The sequence below is a fragment of the Leptidea sinapis genome, chromosome 5, assembly GCF_905404315.1.
Source record: "Leptidea sinapis chromosome 5, ilLepSina1.1, whole genome shotgun sequence".
Lineage (NCBI taxonomy): Eukaryota > Metazoa > Arthropoda > Insecta > Lepidoptera > Pieridae > Leptidea > Leptidea sinapis.
Genome location: NC_066269.1, coordinates 5,507,292 through 5,527,161, shown reverse-complemented (window position 1 = coordinate 5,527,161; position 19,870 = coordinate 5,507,292). Strand labels below are relative to the sequence as shown.

General features: G+C 36.5%; 1 protein-coding gene across 1 annotated transcript in view; it reads left to right on the top strand.

Moving 5' to 3' along the window:
• LOC126964497 (ras-associated and pleckstrin homology domains-containing protein 1) overlaps nt 1–18,982 on the top strand; it is a 64,745-nt gene extending 45,763 nt beyond the window's left edge. Inside the window, exons 4-7 of the mRNA XM_050807659.1 lie at nt 5,361–5,570; nt 7,178–7,313; nt 12,605–12,727; nt 16,697–18,982. Of these exons, the coding sequence (XP_050663616.1) occupies nt 5,361–5,570; nt 7,178–7,313; nt 12,605–12,727; nt 16,697–16,803 (576 nt within the window). The 3' untranslated portion in view covers nt 16,804–18,982. The remainder of the gene's footprint in view (nt 1–5,360; nt 5,571–7,177; nt 7,314–12,604; nt 12,728–16,696) is intronic.
• Nucleotides 18,983–19,870: the final 888 nt, after the last annotated feature.

The following is a 19,870-nucleotide window of genomic DNA, read 5'->3' as shown; positions in this document are numbered from 1 at the left end:
ACCTTGTATAAATCAAAATAAAACTGGAAGTAGTATTTTTCTCAATCCAGTAACGGAAAACGAAACATTAAAAATAATACAATTGTTGAGGAATACTAAAGCAGTAGGCTATGATGAAATTCTCACAAAAATTATTAAAATATGCAAAGATGAACTAGTACCAGTTATAACATACCTAATCAATTTGTCGTTTGAAACTGGTGAATTCCCAGACGCACTAAAATTATCGGTGGTCAAGCCACTACATAAAAAAGACGATAAAAAACAACTTAATAACTACCGCCCAATCGCACTCGTATCTATTTTTTCAAAAGTCTTTGAGAAAGCAATGTATGGTCGTTTAACAATTTTTTTTACAAAAAATAATATAATAAACAAGCAACAATTTGGCTTTCAAAAAAACAAGTCGACAACATTAGCTGCATTTAAACTGGTTAACAAAATAGCAGAAAATATAGATTCAAAAAAACCAACGTGTGTAATATTTTTTGATATGAGCAAGGCTTTTGACTTCGTATCACACACCATCTTGTTGGATAAGTTGGAGCAAAATGGCGTTAGAGGACCAGCTCTTAACTGGATGGAGTCCTACTTAAAAGACCGTAAGCAATGTGTGGAGATCAATTGTATCGACGAAAAGGCTACCATAATTGCCCAACAATCAAACTTTAAATTAAATAGATTTGGTGTTCCGCAAGGAAGCGTCCTTGGACCATTATTATTTTTAATTTATATTAATGACCTGCCTAGTGTGACAAAAAATGACTGTTATTTATTTGCCGATGATATATCAATAATTATGACATGTAATAATAAAAATGAGATTGATATTTATGAAAGTGAAATTAATAATGAAATTAATACAGTGGTAAATTGGCTAGAGGATAATAATCTTCAAGTTAATATTAAAAAAACCTCATTTATGCAATTTAGTTTAAGTAACCGCTCTAATAACTATAGCCTTAAGATAAATTATACAAATACCCAAATAGAAGAAGCTTTGCATGTTCAATTTTTAGGAGTACTTCTAGATAAAAATCTAAAATGGAAAGAGCATGTAGACATGGTATGCCAAAAAATTGATAGATATGTTTATGTGTTATATAGATTGCGTAAAACGGCTTTACAAAGTACAGTCCTGGCAGCTTATCATGGTTATGTCACATCAGTACTTCGATATGGACTAATCTTGTGGGGAAACTCTAGCGAGGCTAATAGGGCTTTCATGGCCCAAAAGAGATGCTTAAGAGCTATGACAGGAGCTTTTTACTTAGATTCGTGTGAACCACTGTTTAAAGAATTACGTATTCTTCCATTCCCCTGTATGTATATATACGAAATATGTATCTTTGTCAAACAACATGACCATTTATTTACAAAAGCAAGAGATATTTATCCGAGAAATACAAGAAACGGTGACAGACTGGTGATTGCACACAAATTTCATAATGCATCCTACGGAAAATGTAGCTATGTCATGTGTATAAAAATATTTAATAAACTCCCTCCAAGATTACGCGTATTACCCGTCCAACGATTTAAAAAGGATCTTTTTACATGGCTTATAGATAAATGTTTTTATTCCATAAATGAAATGTTGACACATTAGGTTAAATTAAATTGACTTTAAAATATATATTAATTCTAGTCTTTAAATAATGACATTTAAAATAATAATTATAATTTAAATTAACCTAAGTGCTTAAAATATAGAGTTTGTTAATCAATTATAATAATAACTAGAATTTTGTTAATAATAATTTTGCATGCCAGAAATGGCCGATAACATTGATACATTAAAACTACTTACACCCATTGTTACATGTTTTCTAGCAAAATAAAGAATTTATTTATTTATTTATTATTATAAATAGACTCTTGCAATAAATAAATGAAAATTTAGTACAATTTCTAGAAGATCATAGGTTGATACCTTAGATATATTCTGCATAATTCATGTCCTTGACAGAGTTACTAGTATATGAGACCGCGGTGAGACATTTGATTCAACACTTATTTTCGATCTTCATGTACAGACTATGTCTAAGAAAGCTCACCAAATATTTCATGTTCAGTGTTAGAAAAAAAATTATTGCGTTCATACATGACTCTGTATCGGCATTAAGAATCCATTCTATGAATTATAAGTAATCTAGATGTTGTTCAACGTACATTTATAAAAATTACATTATATCGATAAAGTATAACATAAACTGTGGTCTGTTACTATTAAATTTGAAATCACTTGAGCAGAAAGCTTTTATGAAATCGAAAAGTATTCTGAATTTGACAGTCTCGAATCTCGATCTTCATTCACAGATAAACTTTGGGGTTTCGCGTGTTGCGTCTTGATAAGTGACCCTTGGGGTCGAAATTTGATTACCAAGGGTTGACATAAACGAATACTGACTTGAACCCATGTCGTATCTATAATATAATAAAGACTTTTTTCTTGTTCTTACAGATAACTATCCGATCCGTAAATTAGAAGAGATAAAGTATCTCCAACAACAGCTTGTTTATATTGTTGTAAACTAGTGAACGCGTCTATTTTTGGAAAGCTATCTGTTTGCGCTTTAACAAATCCACTTTCAGTAATTGTAAATAATTATTATTATATCGCTAATCACCAAAAATAATATCTAGCAACCATACCAATCGTGTTTATATGGACTTTGACGTCACACTGCGCTTCAACCAATAGCATTACGTTTCGACATTTTATATTTCGCGTTGCATTTATGTTTAATTCACATTCAGCAAACATTTAAGAAGAGAAACTTTTTAAGATATAATCAATAATAATAAAGATTAATAAATTAATATTTGAACTAAATATAAGTTACATGCATACACACTATTAATTTTTTCCTAAAATCCATTATGTTTTTAAATATATATACAGTATTGTTAACTTTAAATACTCTCGCACAGCATATTGTATTATAAGTATGTTATATTAGTAATCTCATAGAAAATGTAACCAAAACATATAAAGACACATAGTGTTGGGATAGAAATATAAATATATTTACAAACCATAGGGAGTGATAATATAACATATTGCAAAAACACTTGGTAATAGTTATTTATGCAACTGTTGTGTAATAAGGGGTATTAAAACACGAATGTGGATTTATCTCTCGAGGCGAAGCCGAGTGTGATAATAGTATCACATGAGTGTTTTAATACCTAATTATCAACAGTTGCATACAAGACTTTATCTTCACCCAGAATATGAATCTTCTAAAAGATTCTGAAACAGTTAGCTTACTGCTAACATTAAAACACCAGGCCTAGCAGTAACCTAATATCATCCATTACTGATTATATATACAAATAAACTAAGTATTAATGAAACAATTATTTATTTTAGTAGTAATTTACATTTTGTATAGTTCAATAATTAAAATTCACTCAAATATAATGTTCTTTTGCAGCGTTTAAAATGAATCGCTCGTTTTTTGTAAACAAAACAATAAAAATATCGAGATTTTAAGGTTCGATTTTATTAGTCTGTAGGAAGCATTAAATTAATTAAAAGACTTCTTTAAGAGAATTGTAATTTATAAGTAACTAGCTGTGCCCTGCGGTTTGACTTCTGTAAATATGTGTCTTCTTATAGAAAATATCACCAATACATATAAAGAAGTGTTGGGATAGAAATATAAATATATTTATTTACCATAGGGAGCGACAATATAACATATTGCAACAACACTTGGTAAACGTCATAAAGGTACATCTGTTCGTAAAGGGGCGTAAACATCGGGAGGACTGACAAAATAACTTCCAGCCCATCTTTTAAATTATATAACAACTCAGCCTACTTAATATTATATTATACAATTTAAGTATTCTAGTACGTAGATTCTATTCACGCAATCAAAAGGTCACAGAAAATAGCTGTTGCTTCATGGGAGTCCTCCCAAGAGTCAAACACATGTTGCACATAAACAAGTGCCATTTCAGCATCCATGATTGACTTTCCCCAAGTAAAACCTAATTGCTAGTCGTGTAGTAGATTATTTACCGTCAAATGTGGAAGCAGTCGGTTGAGTATTAGGTTTTCAAAGATTTTTACTAAACACCGGTAAAATTGTTTTAGGTCGGTTGTTCTTGGTATACTCGGTGGATAAATTTCACTAGTTACCAATGTTGCAAAGCACTACATCTTTAGATCACCATTATGACGCGAGTGTCAAGCTATTGTGTTGTTTATCAGATATCTTTAAACGAGCAATTCTTGTATATATATAATCTGAATCTAGGAAACGGCTAAAACGATTTTCATAAAATTAAAGACTGCCGCGACAAAGCTATTGCATAGCATTTTTATCAACTTTGCAATTATAATTATTTATTTATTTTATTTATGCAGTTTTTAATTTTGATAAAATTAATTTAAATAAAAAACAAACGGGAAGTGAGTAAAATTTTAACTTGCAAGATTTGATTACAGACAGACAACGGGACAGGTGAAACTAAATAAAAATGCTAGTCATAATAATAAAAATTAAAAAAACGTGATAAAGAAATTAAAAAAAATCAAGACGTACCCCAGGGTCGAACCTGGGACCGCTGTTCCACGGCAACTGCAATGACCGTGACGACATATCTATATACATCTAGTAAGTGTTAGGTTATTTTCGTTACGGAATTACTGGATTCGGTCTCCACGCTCAAGGCCCGCGATAGAAGCTATACAATAGCTTAAAATGTAGTTTTATCAGTGTTAAAACACTACAACAATACACGAGAAACAGCTACAGTAACATAAGAATACAAAGGTAAATTTCGCCACTGTATACAAGACTATAATAGCTCAGATGGGATTGGGTGATCCGGAAAGCCGAAGACCCCGGTTCGAATCCAGATGTCCTATTAGTTTATTTTTTGTTCAAGTTTTGTACATTCTTAAAAATCCGAGCAAGGCTCGATCGTCCGTATAGCAACTAGCTGACCCGACAGACGTTGTTCTGTATATAATAGATAAAATGATGTTTTTATATGAATTTATCAATAATATATCATAACATCAAAATTTACTTCGTAAAATATGCACCCTGCTGTCGTAATGAAATTGTTTCACAGCAGAACTGTCAAACCGTGCGTCAATAAATTCTCTCATAAAAATTATGTAAGGACACATCAAAGGAAAAACAAATTTGTTGTTTTTATTTAATTTAGCAGAATTTTCCTATTTATTCACCTTTTCAACCTTCTCTGGACTTCCACGAATACTTCAAGACCTAAATTTGCCAAATCGGTCCAGCCGTTCTCGAGTTTTAGCGAGACTAACGAACAGCAATTCATTTTTATATATATAGATTAAGATGTGTCGTATCTGTGCGTTCCAGGCGGGTGAACCAGGCGTGGTGCTGCTACCGGGCGCTCGTCCCCCGCCCCCCGAGGACGACGACGACGAAGGGGATGGCGGCGAGGAGGGGGAGGGGCGGCCGCCGTCGCCGTGCCGCGTGCGCTTCCTCAACGACAACGTGTTGATCAATGGACGCTCATGTTTGGCGCCGAGCCAGGTCACGCCGCACCGCCGCGACCGCGTCGCCACGGTATGTGCTGTCATGTTACTGGATACTATTTTTTTTTAGTATGCGGGCGAGTGGCTCGTGTTATAATGTTATTTTTTTTATGAAAATAAAGGACGAGATGAGCAGGACGTTCAGCTGATGGTAATTGATGCATTGCCGTTCAGGATTCTTGCAGAACCCAAAAATTCTGAGCGGCACTACACACATAAGATGTTAAGTCTCATTTCACTAGCTACGGCGCCTTTCAGACCGAAACACAGTAACGCTTGCTTACTGCTTCACGACACATATAGGCGCCGTTGTGGTACCCATAATCTAGCCGGCTTCTGTGCAAAGGAGCCTCCCACTGGTATGTGACAGAGATCCGTGAATTATTTGTAATATCTGTGGTGAAGACTTGAGTTGAAAATATGCTCAATGATCAAGGTCCACATGTGATATGGTCAAGTAGCAGCCTGTCCGAACACGATCGTTGATACACGCGGTAGGAGGTACACGAAGCACAGCTCTACTCAACGCTAGTGACCTATGAGCTGCTCCTGGCTGTTTTCGGTGAATTGGAAGAAGCTGGTACTGGAACTGAGTATGTGCCTTATATAATTACAGGCGGTGGTTTGGCGTGAAGTAGTACCGTCTGACCCTCCTGATCACATCAAGTTTTAAAATATTTTTTATAAGCAATAGTGGAGTACTGCCTTCACCTGTGGTGCACCCCAGTCTCAACTCGGACCGCGTGCAAAGCAGTTCTTTAAACGGCCCGATCACTTGGCGTTACGGAGAGACGTCTCTACGTTCGCATTTATCAGGGTAACTGTTGTTAGTCATTCTGCCGAGCCCACTGTCAACTTGCTGGCTTCACCTGAAACATATTCTCTCTCTGGATGGGTGGCGTGCCCCCACTGCGCAGTTCCTAAGTAACTCTCTTTCACGTGTGACCAAACTATCATGAGCTGCTTTGCGCCTTGTCGACATGGATCGCTTAAAAAAGAACGCGTCCACTAATGACCTTACAAGTCAGCAACGGTCCTTTGATTCCTGTGGTAATGAAGAGCGTATGTGCGGCGGTGATCGCTCGTCACCTGCGGACCTACCATGAACTATTATTGCGATTCAATTGAAAACCTAAAATGAACTGCTTTGCTATTTTGTACCACGACGTGATTAGAGCTATCTAATTTAGGTTGACGTCAAACCAACTCATTAAATCGCAATAATATCAATTGAATGTCAAAAATAATGTCAATTGAATCGCAAACTGATTTAGTTCGTTCATTCATTCGTACCATGAGGTAATAATTCAACCTAAACTGGATAGCTTATGTGTCAAAGTGAGCGATTCGATTGCTACTTCCTTAGAGGAAAGTGAATCGTGTTGTAACTTTTAAAAAATAATGACTCTTAAAATATACAGAAAAGGAAAATTTTATTGATGAAAGATGAGATAAGAATAGTTTATTGGCCTTTTTGTAAAACAAAATACTGAAAATAAATACCAAAAATGAAAATACTAAAGACGAGGCAGCAGTACCTAAACTGAACTGCATCGGAATCGCATCGCTTATTAAAAGTTGATGTTTGAACACTAGTTTGTCCATCTCTCATAATTGATCGTCTCTCGTGTGTTCCAGCTGAAGCTGCAGTTCGATGACTCGCTGACGCGCACCTTCGAGTATCCCTCGGAGACGTCGCTGTGCGAGGACACACCCTCGGCTGCGCCCGCGCCGGCCGCTAGCCTGGCCACGCTCGCCGACAACACACACCTGAGTGAGTACGACGCGCTGGTGGCCTTTTTAAAAAACACTTTTTCACTCCCGAATTACTTTAATTTCCGCACATAATTTTATACAGAACTTACTCACAAGACCGAGTGTAGCCAACTCTCCGCACCGCGTGGCGGCTATCGCTTTTATATAAAACTAATATGATAACTCGGCAATTTACCTCGTATGACAATTGTTGATAACAGCTCGCAGCTGCCTCGACCTGTCGCGTGGGGCTCACAAGATACCATTACTGACAGTCGCTGACTATTAGGTCCTAAACAATTATTATTAGGCCCGAATGGTGTTTTATCATTGAATAATCGGTAGTCTTATATCTTATACTAGCTGACCCGACAGACGTTGTTCTGTGCATAATAAATATATTTTTTTTTATGAATTCGTCAATAATATTTCATAACATGAATAATTATTTCGTAACATATGCTCCTTGTTGTTATGCGGCCGTTTTCAATAACGTATCTCTAGTTACGGATACATTGCTGTCACCGTTTAATGACAAGATCTTATCTATCCATAGTTATGTCCAATATAGTCCAATGCTTTATGTCAATAGGCTATTGAAATGTAATTAAGCGTAAAAGGATAGATTTGTCTAAGTCTAGTAAGTTAAACTAAGGATGGATAGGTTATTGAAAACGACCGATAATGAAATTGTTTCATAGCAGAACTGTCAAACCGCGCGTCACTGAATTCTCTCACAGAAAATATTTCCATACAAAACAAATATTGGAAATAAAATAATTATGGGTCCCAAATCGAAATAAAAACTATCCCCATCCTATCTCCCAAGTTGGACTAAACTGCACTCCTTGAAGTAAACTCCATTAAAATCCGTTCATTAGTTTAGAAGTCCATCGCGGACAAACAACGTGTCACGTAATTTATATATATTAACTAGCTGATCCGACAGACGTTGTTCTGTGCATAATAAATAAAATACTGATTTTTATAAATTTGTCAATAATATTTCATAACACTAAGAATTATTTTGTAAAATATGCTCTCTGTTGTTATAATGAAATTTTTTCACAGTGGAACTGTCAAACCGTGCGTCACTAAATTCTCTCATAGAAAATGTGTCCATACAAAACAAATATTGAAAATGAAAATAATTATGGGTCCCAAATCGAAATAAAAACCACCATATCTCTCAAGTTGGACAAAATTGCACTTCATGAAGTAATCCCCATTAAAATCCGGTCTTTAGTTTGGGAGTCCATCGCGGACAAACAACGTGTCACGTAATTTATATATATGTATTAAGATAAGATTAAGATTATGTATCCATTCATTGGTCATTTAAAAGAACATACCTTCGGCGATAATATCCTACACTAAATTAAAAGTAAACCGCCAGGCTGGAATCTAGAACAAAATGCTATTAATAAATAAAATACATTTTATTAAGACTTGTTTTTTCAACATCTGCTGTAGCTGATTAAAAAAAATTCTAAAAATATTTTTTTTTTTAAGTTATTTGTAATATATTTAAAGTACACTTTGGGGCACATTTTGTCCATCTCCTTTAAATAGTTTGTCTGTGGCAGGAGAATTACTTGAAGTTCAAAACTAAATGTATGTCAGTAGGACGTTCTTATGACGATAAGATTCGAGTATTTTATTTTATTTGAAAAAAAAAGCCAATATTTGAAAAACAATTGCATTCATAGCCTTTTGTAGTTATTAACATTGAGTTTATTTTTACAAAATTCTTAAGAAAATAAAGAATGATACGTTATTTCAGTATCACCATTTATTTATTTATTTCGAAATTTCTTGCTATTTACTTTTATTTAATATTTATATCTAAATATTTATTTATTGCACGAGATGTCTATTAGCCACGAAAATGTGCATGAGAAATGTTGAAATATATTGGAGAGTAATACATGCTTGATTGTAAAGTACACACAGTGATACACAGCCGGCGCGGCGTCACATCGCCCCCCGGGTCCGCACCTGCGCCCGTCCCGCCCGACGAGATCTACATATAAGACACGGTTCATACTGTACCTACTACTCTCGCACCATACGACACACGGTGGCGTGGCCTCGAGCACGTCCACCATTTGCGCTAGTGTGTGTGTTTGTGTGTGCTGTCACAGTAGTGCTATAGCCCGCAACCCCCACTGCATCTCGACGAATGAGATGGGCCTCGGGTGCACCAAACTAGAAACGACACCCACGCTCCGTTGTCCTCGTATGTGAGTAATTGGTGCTCGCTGGAAGAATCGCTTTTAACACGTAAGGGGCTAATACGAACCTCGTTTTGCTAACCCCCAAAAAACTCCACGTCCAAACAAAAGGCAGGTGTAGACTGCTGATAGAAGAAAAAACTTATAACTTTTAGTTATATTAATAGTTAAATTAATAAAAAGAACACTATTTCAGGAATACACAGTATATACACATTAACCTTTTCATTAAATGCTAAGTAGAAATCCATTCAATTTCACTTATATGATATATACAGCACTAATGTTGCACAATACGTCAGATGTATAGCTACAGGTATACTGCTATAAGCATTTCGGTGATGCGAACTCACGAGATTTCACCCATCCAAAAAGTGTCTAACAATATATATATTAATTATTTATTTATCGTGTGCGACAGTCATGAAACACACTATTTCAACAAGGCACAGTATTTCCATATTGAACTTTTCATTTAAATGCTAAATAGAAATCCATTCAATTTCACTTATAAGATATACACAGAACTAATGTTGCACAATACGTCAGCTGTACAGCTACAGGTATACTGCTATAAGCATTTCAGTGATGCGAACTCACGAGGATGTATTTATCGCATGCGCCAGTAATGAGTATGTCGGTGACGCGAACCCAAAAGATTGTCCCCTACCAAAAAGTGACCAATGCGACTAAGGAAGTTTTCACTTCAATAAAAGAATTTCCAGACTTACACAATACATGAAGCCGGCTCACATATTATGAGCCCTCTATATCTATGAGTTGCATGTCACATATGGAGTTGTATTGCTATCATCTCTGGTCTGGTGCACCTTTTTGTCATGTCAATCAGACATGATTGTCGAGGATCCAGTACTTTTGTAAGGAACGTCTGTTCATAGAAATGAAATTTCTTTTTATGATAGTCAATTTTGATGCCATCGGTTCAAGAGACTACCAGGAGGCCAAAATTTATCCTCCCCTAACAGTTTTCATATTATCCATACATTTTTATCGTTTATATATTCCTGAACTCTATAATACGCTTTCTTCATTAAAAAAGTTTAAATTTATGTAACAGCAGTTTAGTAACATTATTTGGGAGTTTATTATATATTTTTATATACACCCATGCTTTAAATCCTCTAAAGATTCTAGAACAGTTAGCTTATTGCCAACATTAAAACATCCAATGTCCTAATAAACATTACATCATTCAAACGAGTGTTGTAATGAAATTCAGTACAACATTACATCAACCGTTTTCATAATAACACTCCTTTGGATGATATTATAGTTACTAGGACTGGCTTTTTTAATGTTAGCAGTAATCTAACTGTTTCAGAATCTTTTATAGAGGATTCATATTATGGGTGTAGATATAGTTATTTATGCAACTGTTGTGTAATAATTAGGTATTAAAATACTCATGTGATACTAGTAAAATAAATAGATATTTATTATCACCATTCATATTAACCCACATTCGTGTTTTAATGTCCCTTATTACACAACAGTTGCATAAATAACAAGTATACACTTCCATATGAATGAGTGACCAGGTTTATTGTGTGTTATGTGTATGTCTTCTAAAACACCTGATTCCTGCTTCCAGCTTCGCAAAACGAGCCAAAATCATCCTCATTGACTGGATGTGTGGTGATTCCCTGCAATGTTGCTTTGAAAGAACCTTCTTCCACGTACAAACTCTGTAACGAGCTTCTCTGCGCGGTGTTTCCAGATTTATCCGACATGAGTACTTTCAAATATAGCTCGTACACCTTCTTAAAAAGCCGGCACTGCTCCTGTGTTTCCTCTGGTGTTACAAAAGAGTGTGTGCGGCGGCAACCACTTGCAAAGAGGATGTAAATACTACGTAATAAAAAGCGGGAATGTATAAGTAAAAATTAAATTTAGCTTCGTATAAAAAGTGCAGTGATTTGACATAAGTTTAAAATACTAGTAGTTACAGTATTGTATTGGTGACGAAGTATAATCCGGCTAAGTTAGAAAGCGAACAGTTACTTGAAACGTAGTGGATTTCGGCCATCTGCGTTTTTTTTACAAAATTATTGCCGTCATCTGTCAATCTATCAATGACTGCACGTTTCATACAATCGAGTGAATCGCTTTTTTCATAGAGTTTCGGTAGGTTGATTTAAAGACATAAAATCCCTGCTGCCCTGGTTTTCGTCATTCGTGTTAAAGATACGGATGTGTGGAGGGTTTTTAGTTTTGTCTATGGTCAGTAATAGATGACGTCAGTATGACCAGGTCTAGCTGCGGTCTCGCTCGGGGTACGCTTGTGTTGGACTGTCGCTTCTATTGTAGCTAATACCGCTAGGAACGTGGATAAATAAATAACATTTCATTAACATGGACTTTTATCATTATTTTTTATTTATATCACTCAGGCAACTATTGTATTAGACCCACTAGCTTCAAACCTTCATCCCTCTGTTGTCTGTTTTTTATGACGAGAGCTAATATTTTAATTATAACCCATAGATCGTATATCTTTAAACGAGCAATCATTGTATGTATATATATATATTTATATTCTGAATCTCGGAAACGGCTCCAACGATTTTAAAAAAATTTAGTATTTGGGATTTCGGGAGCGATAAATCGATCTAGCTAGATTTCAGTTGAAAAAAAAAGTAGTTTTATCCGTGTTTCAATGAGAAACAGCTACAATAGCATTAGAATACAAAGGTAAATTTCACCACTATATACAAGACTGTAATAGCTCAGATGGGACATTGGGTGATCCGGAAAGCAGAACATCCCGGTTCGAATTTCATCAATACATTCTTTAAAATCGTCGTCCGGATATTTGAGATATAATCGGCGTACAATACTCGTTCCTCTGTATATAAACCTCAATACACGCTCCAACACGCAACATCTTCACAGCTTACTTCTATATGTAGCTTGTTACATATATATATTGTAGTCAACAAATTACACTTATAATTTTATAAGATTTTTATATTAAACCCAATAATTGCACCACCTCACCTTAAAGAAAAGATGGCACACGGTGAAACATGTATTGTATGTGTGTGTGTGTGTACAGATGGCGCGGGAGGCGGGCTGGGACACTACACGCCCAGTAAGACGCTCGCGGAACACTTTGAGCTGGGCGTGGCGCCCGCGGCCCTCGACCACGTCCCGGACGACCTCGCAGACAAACCACCAGGTGCGCACACTACGTTCGCTTTAATTAGTGAAGTGATGGAATGTATTTTTTTTATATAAGAGGGGGCAAACGGGCAAGAGGCTCACGGGATTGGGGAGAGGTGAGGCAACCGCCCATGGACATCCGCAACAACAGGTGTGTCAATAAATGCGTTGCTGGCCTTTAAGGTTTGAGTATGCTTTTTTCTTGAAAGTCCCTAAGTCGTATCTGCTCGGGAAGACCGCAGCCGCTAATTGATTCCACAAAGTGGCTGTGCGGGAAAATTTCAGTTTCAGAGAGGCAGTTTCATTAATAGTTGTCGCTTACAATTAAAAATTATTTATTATTATACAATTAAAAAAAACTAAACTTACTCAGAATATACAACCAAAAAACATGCAATGTCCAACCAATACACGCAAAATCTAAAAAAATAAGATACAAGAAGTGAAACCTAACTTATTATTTTATGTAAGATTTTGGAGTATACTTTTTGCTAAACATTACTTGACTATAAGATAAGATGAGAAATGAGACAAGGTAAGATAATAAAAGCTATTTTATTAGGTAGGTACTTAACAATCTGTTGTGTATTGATACACACAATATAATGAGCACTTGTTTTTAATTAGTCGTAAATTTAATTTGTGAGTAGTAGTTTTTGGCTTTTGTACCACAAAATTTTGACAAGGACTGGATGTCCACAAATTTTGCCTTCGACACAGGAAGACTCTCTGCATATGATTGCTCTGGAAGAACAAACTCTGAGGTTTTGGCCAGATTTACGCTGTGATCAATCGCTCCAGTCTTTTTTTTGGTCCAGTTACCACAGCCGATGTCCACGTACTATTGTATTGTTCTCTGTGAAATAACAGTCTTGAGTGTTCTTTTTCAGCCCTTATTTCTTTTATTGGCCTAGACTGAAAAGGGCATGCTTTCATGGACAAAACATTTTTTTTCCGTGTACGACTAGGACCTTGCATGTTTTTGCATTGTATTAGTATTTTTAGAAGGCGATTACTCAGTGACTATGCATGTTCTTCCCTAGAACGTTTTTGCGTTCCTTTCTACCACTTTTACACTACAAAATGGCATTACCAGTTTAAAAAAAAATAAAAATGTGACATTGCATGATCTTTCCCTGTGCCCTTCATATATATACATACAACAGTTACCTGAGTGATATAAATAAAAAATAATGATAAAAGTGCATGTTAATGAAATGTTATTTATTTATCCACGTTCCTAGCGGTATTAACTACAATAGAAGCGACAGTCCAACACAAGCGTACCCCGAGCGAGACCGCAGCTAGACCTGGTCATACTGACGTCATCTATTACTGACCATAGACAAAACTAAAAACTCTCCACACATCCGTATCTTTAACACGAATGACGAAAACCAGGGCAGCAGGGATTTTATGTCTTTAAATCAACCTACCGAAACTATGAAAAAAGCGATTCACTCGATTGTATGAAACGTGCAGTCATTGATAGATTGACACATGACGGCAATAATTTTGTACAACACAACGTACAACTTCGCATATTTCTGCCGTGAAGCAATAATGTGTAAATATTATTGTATTACGACTGGGCAAATGAGACTTAACATCTTATGTCTCAAGGTGACGAGCGCAATTGTAGTGCCGCTCTGAATTTTTGGGTTTTTCATGAATCCTAAGCGGCTTCGCATTGTTATGGACAGGACGTCAATCAATTAGCATTAGCTTAACGCGCTGCTCGTCTCGTCCCTTTTTAAAAAAAAAGCCATCCGAACTTTCGCGGTTCTCCACCGTGCCGACAACGGCGCCACATCGAGCTCGGCTCGTGATTTAACTTGTTTCTAATCAGTGATAATAATCTACTAATCCATTATCACAGCGTATTTAATTTAGTCGGGACCCCGGCATCACGACTGGAGCTTAGCATTTAACAGCCATCTTACGGCTAACCACGTTTTTGTCACTGTGCGATTGGTACGATAGAGCATATAGATATACATATAATGACCCTCCTGGTGTCCTCTAACTCCATCAAATAGTTAAATCCTTCTGCTATACTATTTTTGTTCCCGCCGTTCTCTACCGCTCTTCAGTGGTGTGAGGTTTTTTTTATGAAAATAAGGGACGAGACGAGCGGGACGTTCAGCTGTATGATAATTGAAACGCCCTGCCCATTGCAAAGCAGTTTTTTTTGCAATTTGCCCAGTAATTTTACTAGCTACGGCACCCTTCAGACCGACACCATAATGTTTACACATTACTGCTTCACGGCAGAAATAGGTGCCGTTGGTACCCATAATCTAGCCGGCATCCGGTGCAAAGGAGCCTCCCATTTGTAAAAGGTTGTGCTGGTGAAATTCTAGCGGATTGTTACAAATAGAATGTAATGTAGTTTTAATCAGTGAGTCAGCTCAACAATGTATTTTTATTATTTATTTGTACTATTAATAATTTACAGAAAGAATCTTAATCTCACATAGTCCCGCAAAACTGTTTGCACCACAGACATGGATCAGACATGCAGACGAGTGTATGTACTTCGCGTGTCAAAAAGAGGAGCAATGCTCTTCCTTTGACGCTTTTTTTTTATAAAGATTTATAATACATTGCCGATTTTAGTAATAAGCAATACTGACTGTTGATGTACTGAAAACATCAACTAATGATGAGGTGAGTGGCTAAACGTTAGGCTCGATGCACTGGCATTTTTAATGACGTCACAGTAGGTACAAAAACAGGGCACGCTTGGTTTTGATACAGACGGAGGGATTTGCGTAATCTACTTGAATCTATGTCTGTGGTTTAGACAGTTTGACTGCAGGATCAAGTCTCTTGTAATACATGAATGCTTATAAGAACATTGATTTTGTACAAGTGTAATTAGCAAAATATATTGATAACACTATAATAAAAAATCTAATTTTAAGGCAGTGTTGACAATAAATATTTCTTAAGTTTAGTTTTAAATTTTCTCTTACTAGTTTATGTTTCTAAAGCTGTTTAATAAATACGTTTGACGTGTTTTCATAGTTCTATCGCCGTAGTAGTTATAATAATAATATTGACACACTTTTTACGCAAATTATCTTGCCCCAAGTTAAGCATATATAGCCTGTGTTATGGGTTACAAGACAATGATATATTTAATACAATATACTTACTTAAACATACATAAATTCATATAAACATACATAAATACATTTAAACATCCATGACTCAGAAACAAACATCCATATTCATCATATAAATGCTTGCACCTACCGGGATTCGAACCTGGGACCTCTAGCTTATTAGGTAGGATCGCTAACCACTCGGCTATACAGGTTATTAATTATTTATTAATACGACTTTACTCACGTTTTTGTCGGTGTCTCTTCGCCTCTTACTCTGCCTAAGAGGTGGGACGTTATCGCGAACCCACCACACTCACCCTGATGAAGGACTTCCGAATGGTCCGAAACTATTCGGTACCGACACCGACAAAAACGCGAGTAAAGTCGTTTTAATAAATAATTTAATAATGACTCACGAAAGTTTTAATAATTTAGAAGTAGTTATTAATTCTAGGTACCTCGAACTTGGTGATTGTGCGTAATTGGGGATGAGTTATGTTCTTGATTGATTCAAATACAATTTCAAATCCAAATATTTTTATTAATAGGATGTGTAATCACTTATTGAAAGTCAAAAAACTACCACCCATTGCAAAATGAATGCCTCAGGCCTGAGAAGAATGTGCGCAACAAACTCAGCGGGCTTTTTTTTCATCAAAAATTTGTTCTATAATTAAAGTAACATTGTACAATTAAACTTATTATTTAATAGCCTGAGGGCGGTCGCTCCATATACATCGCCCCACAAAAGACTTGCTAACTCGACTTAGTCGAGTAGTTGGCATTATAAGCTTACGTCTGTTCCTGGTGTTAACATTATTTAATGGCCAGTAAATACTTATGTTTTAAGTATGTTCCGTGTGTGTTCTCAGAGGAGGCGGGGCCTGGGGCGGAAGGCGGTGACGTAAGGCCGTGCGCCGCCGAGAGCGCTCGCTCGTGGAGCGAATCGCGCAGCCAAACTACCGACCTGCTGTTCTGAGCGACAACTACCGTGTGCAGTGTGGGTGACGATATACGAGGTGTTGAGAACTATTGTGTCGAACATGGCGGTGAGGTGCGACGATTGCCCGCACTGCGTGCGAAGTGCGTGCGGGCGTGCGGGCTGTCGGACACACTTATCTATTTAAATTTAAAAAAAATATGTTGCTCTATAATTTCTTATATTTGAATGATTGAATTGATAATATTATGTATTTTCTGGTAGTTGTAATGGAACTGTGTTTCGATAATTTTAGACGATGATTGTATATGCGATAGTGATTGTAATTTAATTCTTTATATTATTAATAATTATTGACCATAGAACGTATTGCTCAATTATTATTGTGTGTAGAAGTAATGTAGGTAGTCGGTGTGAGATAGCGGACTGTCGCTGGCACATTGTACGTACTTAGCTGTAGAGTAGCGCGAGCTGGACTGATTAGAAATATCATTATTATATCTACGATGCATTTTATCTGCTGCTGTCGCCACACAAACACATGCAAATTCAAATATTTTTATTCAAAACATGTGACATCACTTATTGAAAGTCAAAAACTACCAGCCATTCCAAAAAGAATGCCTCAGACCTGAGAAGAATGGGCGCAAACTCAGCAGGCTTTTTTTTCATCAAAAATTATGTTTACAACATCATATTGTACAATTAAATTTATTATTTAAAGCCTGAGGGCAGTCGCTCCATCCCCAATCTGTGGTATCATTAAGAAAGTCATTTATGTTATAGTAACCTTTACCACACAAACTTTTTTTAACAATTCTTTTGAATGTCGTAATACTTTTGTTTTGAGCATTTTCTGGGATCTTTTTGTAGAAGCATATACATCGCCCGACAAAAGACTTACTAAATCAACTTAGCCGAGTAGTAGACATAACAAGTTTATGTTTGTTAATTACACGTGTCAAGATTGCTTATTTATTTGGTAGCCAGTGGGAATTTCCATTTGTATGACTTAAATATTTCTTATTTAGGTAGACAAATCACGTAACCGTTTCTATTTGTGTGTGTTTGGGCGTGCGTACAGAAGGCAGACGGCGTCGCCCCGGGGTATGGGGCGGGGGGGATTTGCCCCCAAATTATTGTGATTAATTCCTATAACGTCATTCCATATTGCTTAATTGTATTTTTAATAACGATTTTATAAGATTTTTTACAAATTGATGTATTTAACTGAGCATTTAATCGATCGCTTTACATGTATTGGAGACACTGACCTCTACTATATACCACTGGACTGGCGGCTGTCAAAACGCTTTTGTGCCTGATTGATGTCTGCCATTTTGGCGCTGTTGGCCATGTATCGTGAGTCTGCGGTACTAAAACTAGTGATGACAACCTCAGCAAACATCGATAGATGGTGGGAAACTATTTACAAAAAAAAATGTCTACTTTATTACGTTGATTCTTGAGATATAAATAACACGGAAAACGAACGAAATTAAGTCAAAATGCAGATACACTTTAAAGTATTGTAAGTTCCTTTGCAGCCATTTGCATTATTTAATTTGTTTATTAATTAGTTCTCTGGACGCTCGCGAGTGGCGCTTCAAATAGGCGCAAAAAATTTGCTACCAAACATATGGAACAGCCTGTCCAGTTGTATTTATACAGATCAGTGATTGGAGAGTGTACAAAGAGGCGGGGAGAGGTGGCACGTGACATTTGACGTGTAGGTACTTTACATTATTCGGCTTGGAGGCGAATTCAAACGGTGCAAGTGGCGCCTTATTATTTAGTAGTTATAATTGCTTTAATATTATGTAAGTCAGTGTTTTAAACGCTTCTTTGTAATGATCGTGCGTGAGAGAGGGGGGTGGGGGGAGGTCGGACGCATTGACCGTTCCCTACACGTCATACAAATTGATTTTTGTGCCTGTTGTAAAACAGTCATAAACAATGTGAAATAGGTTTAACAAAAAGATAGGAGAGAGTGGGTCCTCCCGGCCACCCTGCGCGGGAGGTGGGCATGATGCAGAGGAGTAGGTTGGTGAGAGAAGGTCGACCTACGTGCCTTTTGTTTTGTTCTGATTCTTTACGAGTGTCATATTATTATTGTTTACGTGGGTCGGTGCGACCGCTTCGACAAATGCGACAAATCCGTCAGTATTTAATTGTTAATGTGTACTGATGCTGGACGCAATAAAATATATTATGCGAATCGTTTTGTTTTATTAACTTTTATATTTATATTTACTTTTAACCTCCTAAGACCCCCCGTACATTTTTATGTACAAAATAAATTACTTCCGTCAGTTCCAGCACAACACGTGACTCAGTAGTCAGTGACACCTATTGTACATTTTTCTGTACAAAACATTCAAACAACTCGTGGGCTTTTTGAATTTTCACGCCATTGAATTTTGTCAGTTGACGTGTTAGGTTGATGTGTTTTCTCTATGGATTTCGTTACTGCCATCCATTTGACACGAACTGTCAAGCAAACGTATGTACTTCTGAGAAGATGGCACCGCCCGTCCGCGTTGGTAAGTTTTCATCTTAATTTATCAAAAGGATCTTAATCGATATTATGTAAAACTCATATAATTTTCATTGAGCAATAAGTACATTATTCGATTCTAATATTATTTATCGAAATTCGCTTTGTTAAACTAGTTTATTTTGCATTGAATATTTATGTAAATTTTTCTGCACTTTGGGTCTCAAGCTCTCAACGTGTAGTTTCGTAATAATTTCACTTTTAATCCACAGAACTTCCTGAAAAGATGAAGAAATCAGCCATATGCTTGACCAGTCTGACTATGAAGATGATTTTGAAGATGGTAATGCTTCGGATGCTGATTACAACGCACCCGTTCAAGAAGACGTGGTTTCTTCAGAGTCAGAAACGGGTGAAGATGATCCTCCTTTAGCCCCTCCTTCTTCTCGTTCAGTACGTAGGCAGCTTCAGAGCAAGTGATGACTCATCAGGATCTGTCGATCAGGATGCGGAGTGGCTGTCTAAAGACTTTAACTCACCAATTCCACAGCTATTTGAACCAAGTTACTAGCCTAGCTAGATTCTTCAAAGTTATTATATACGACCTGT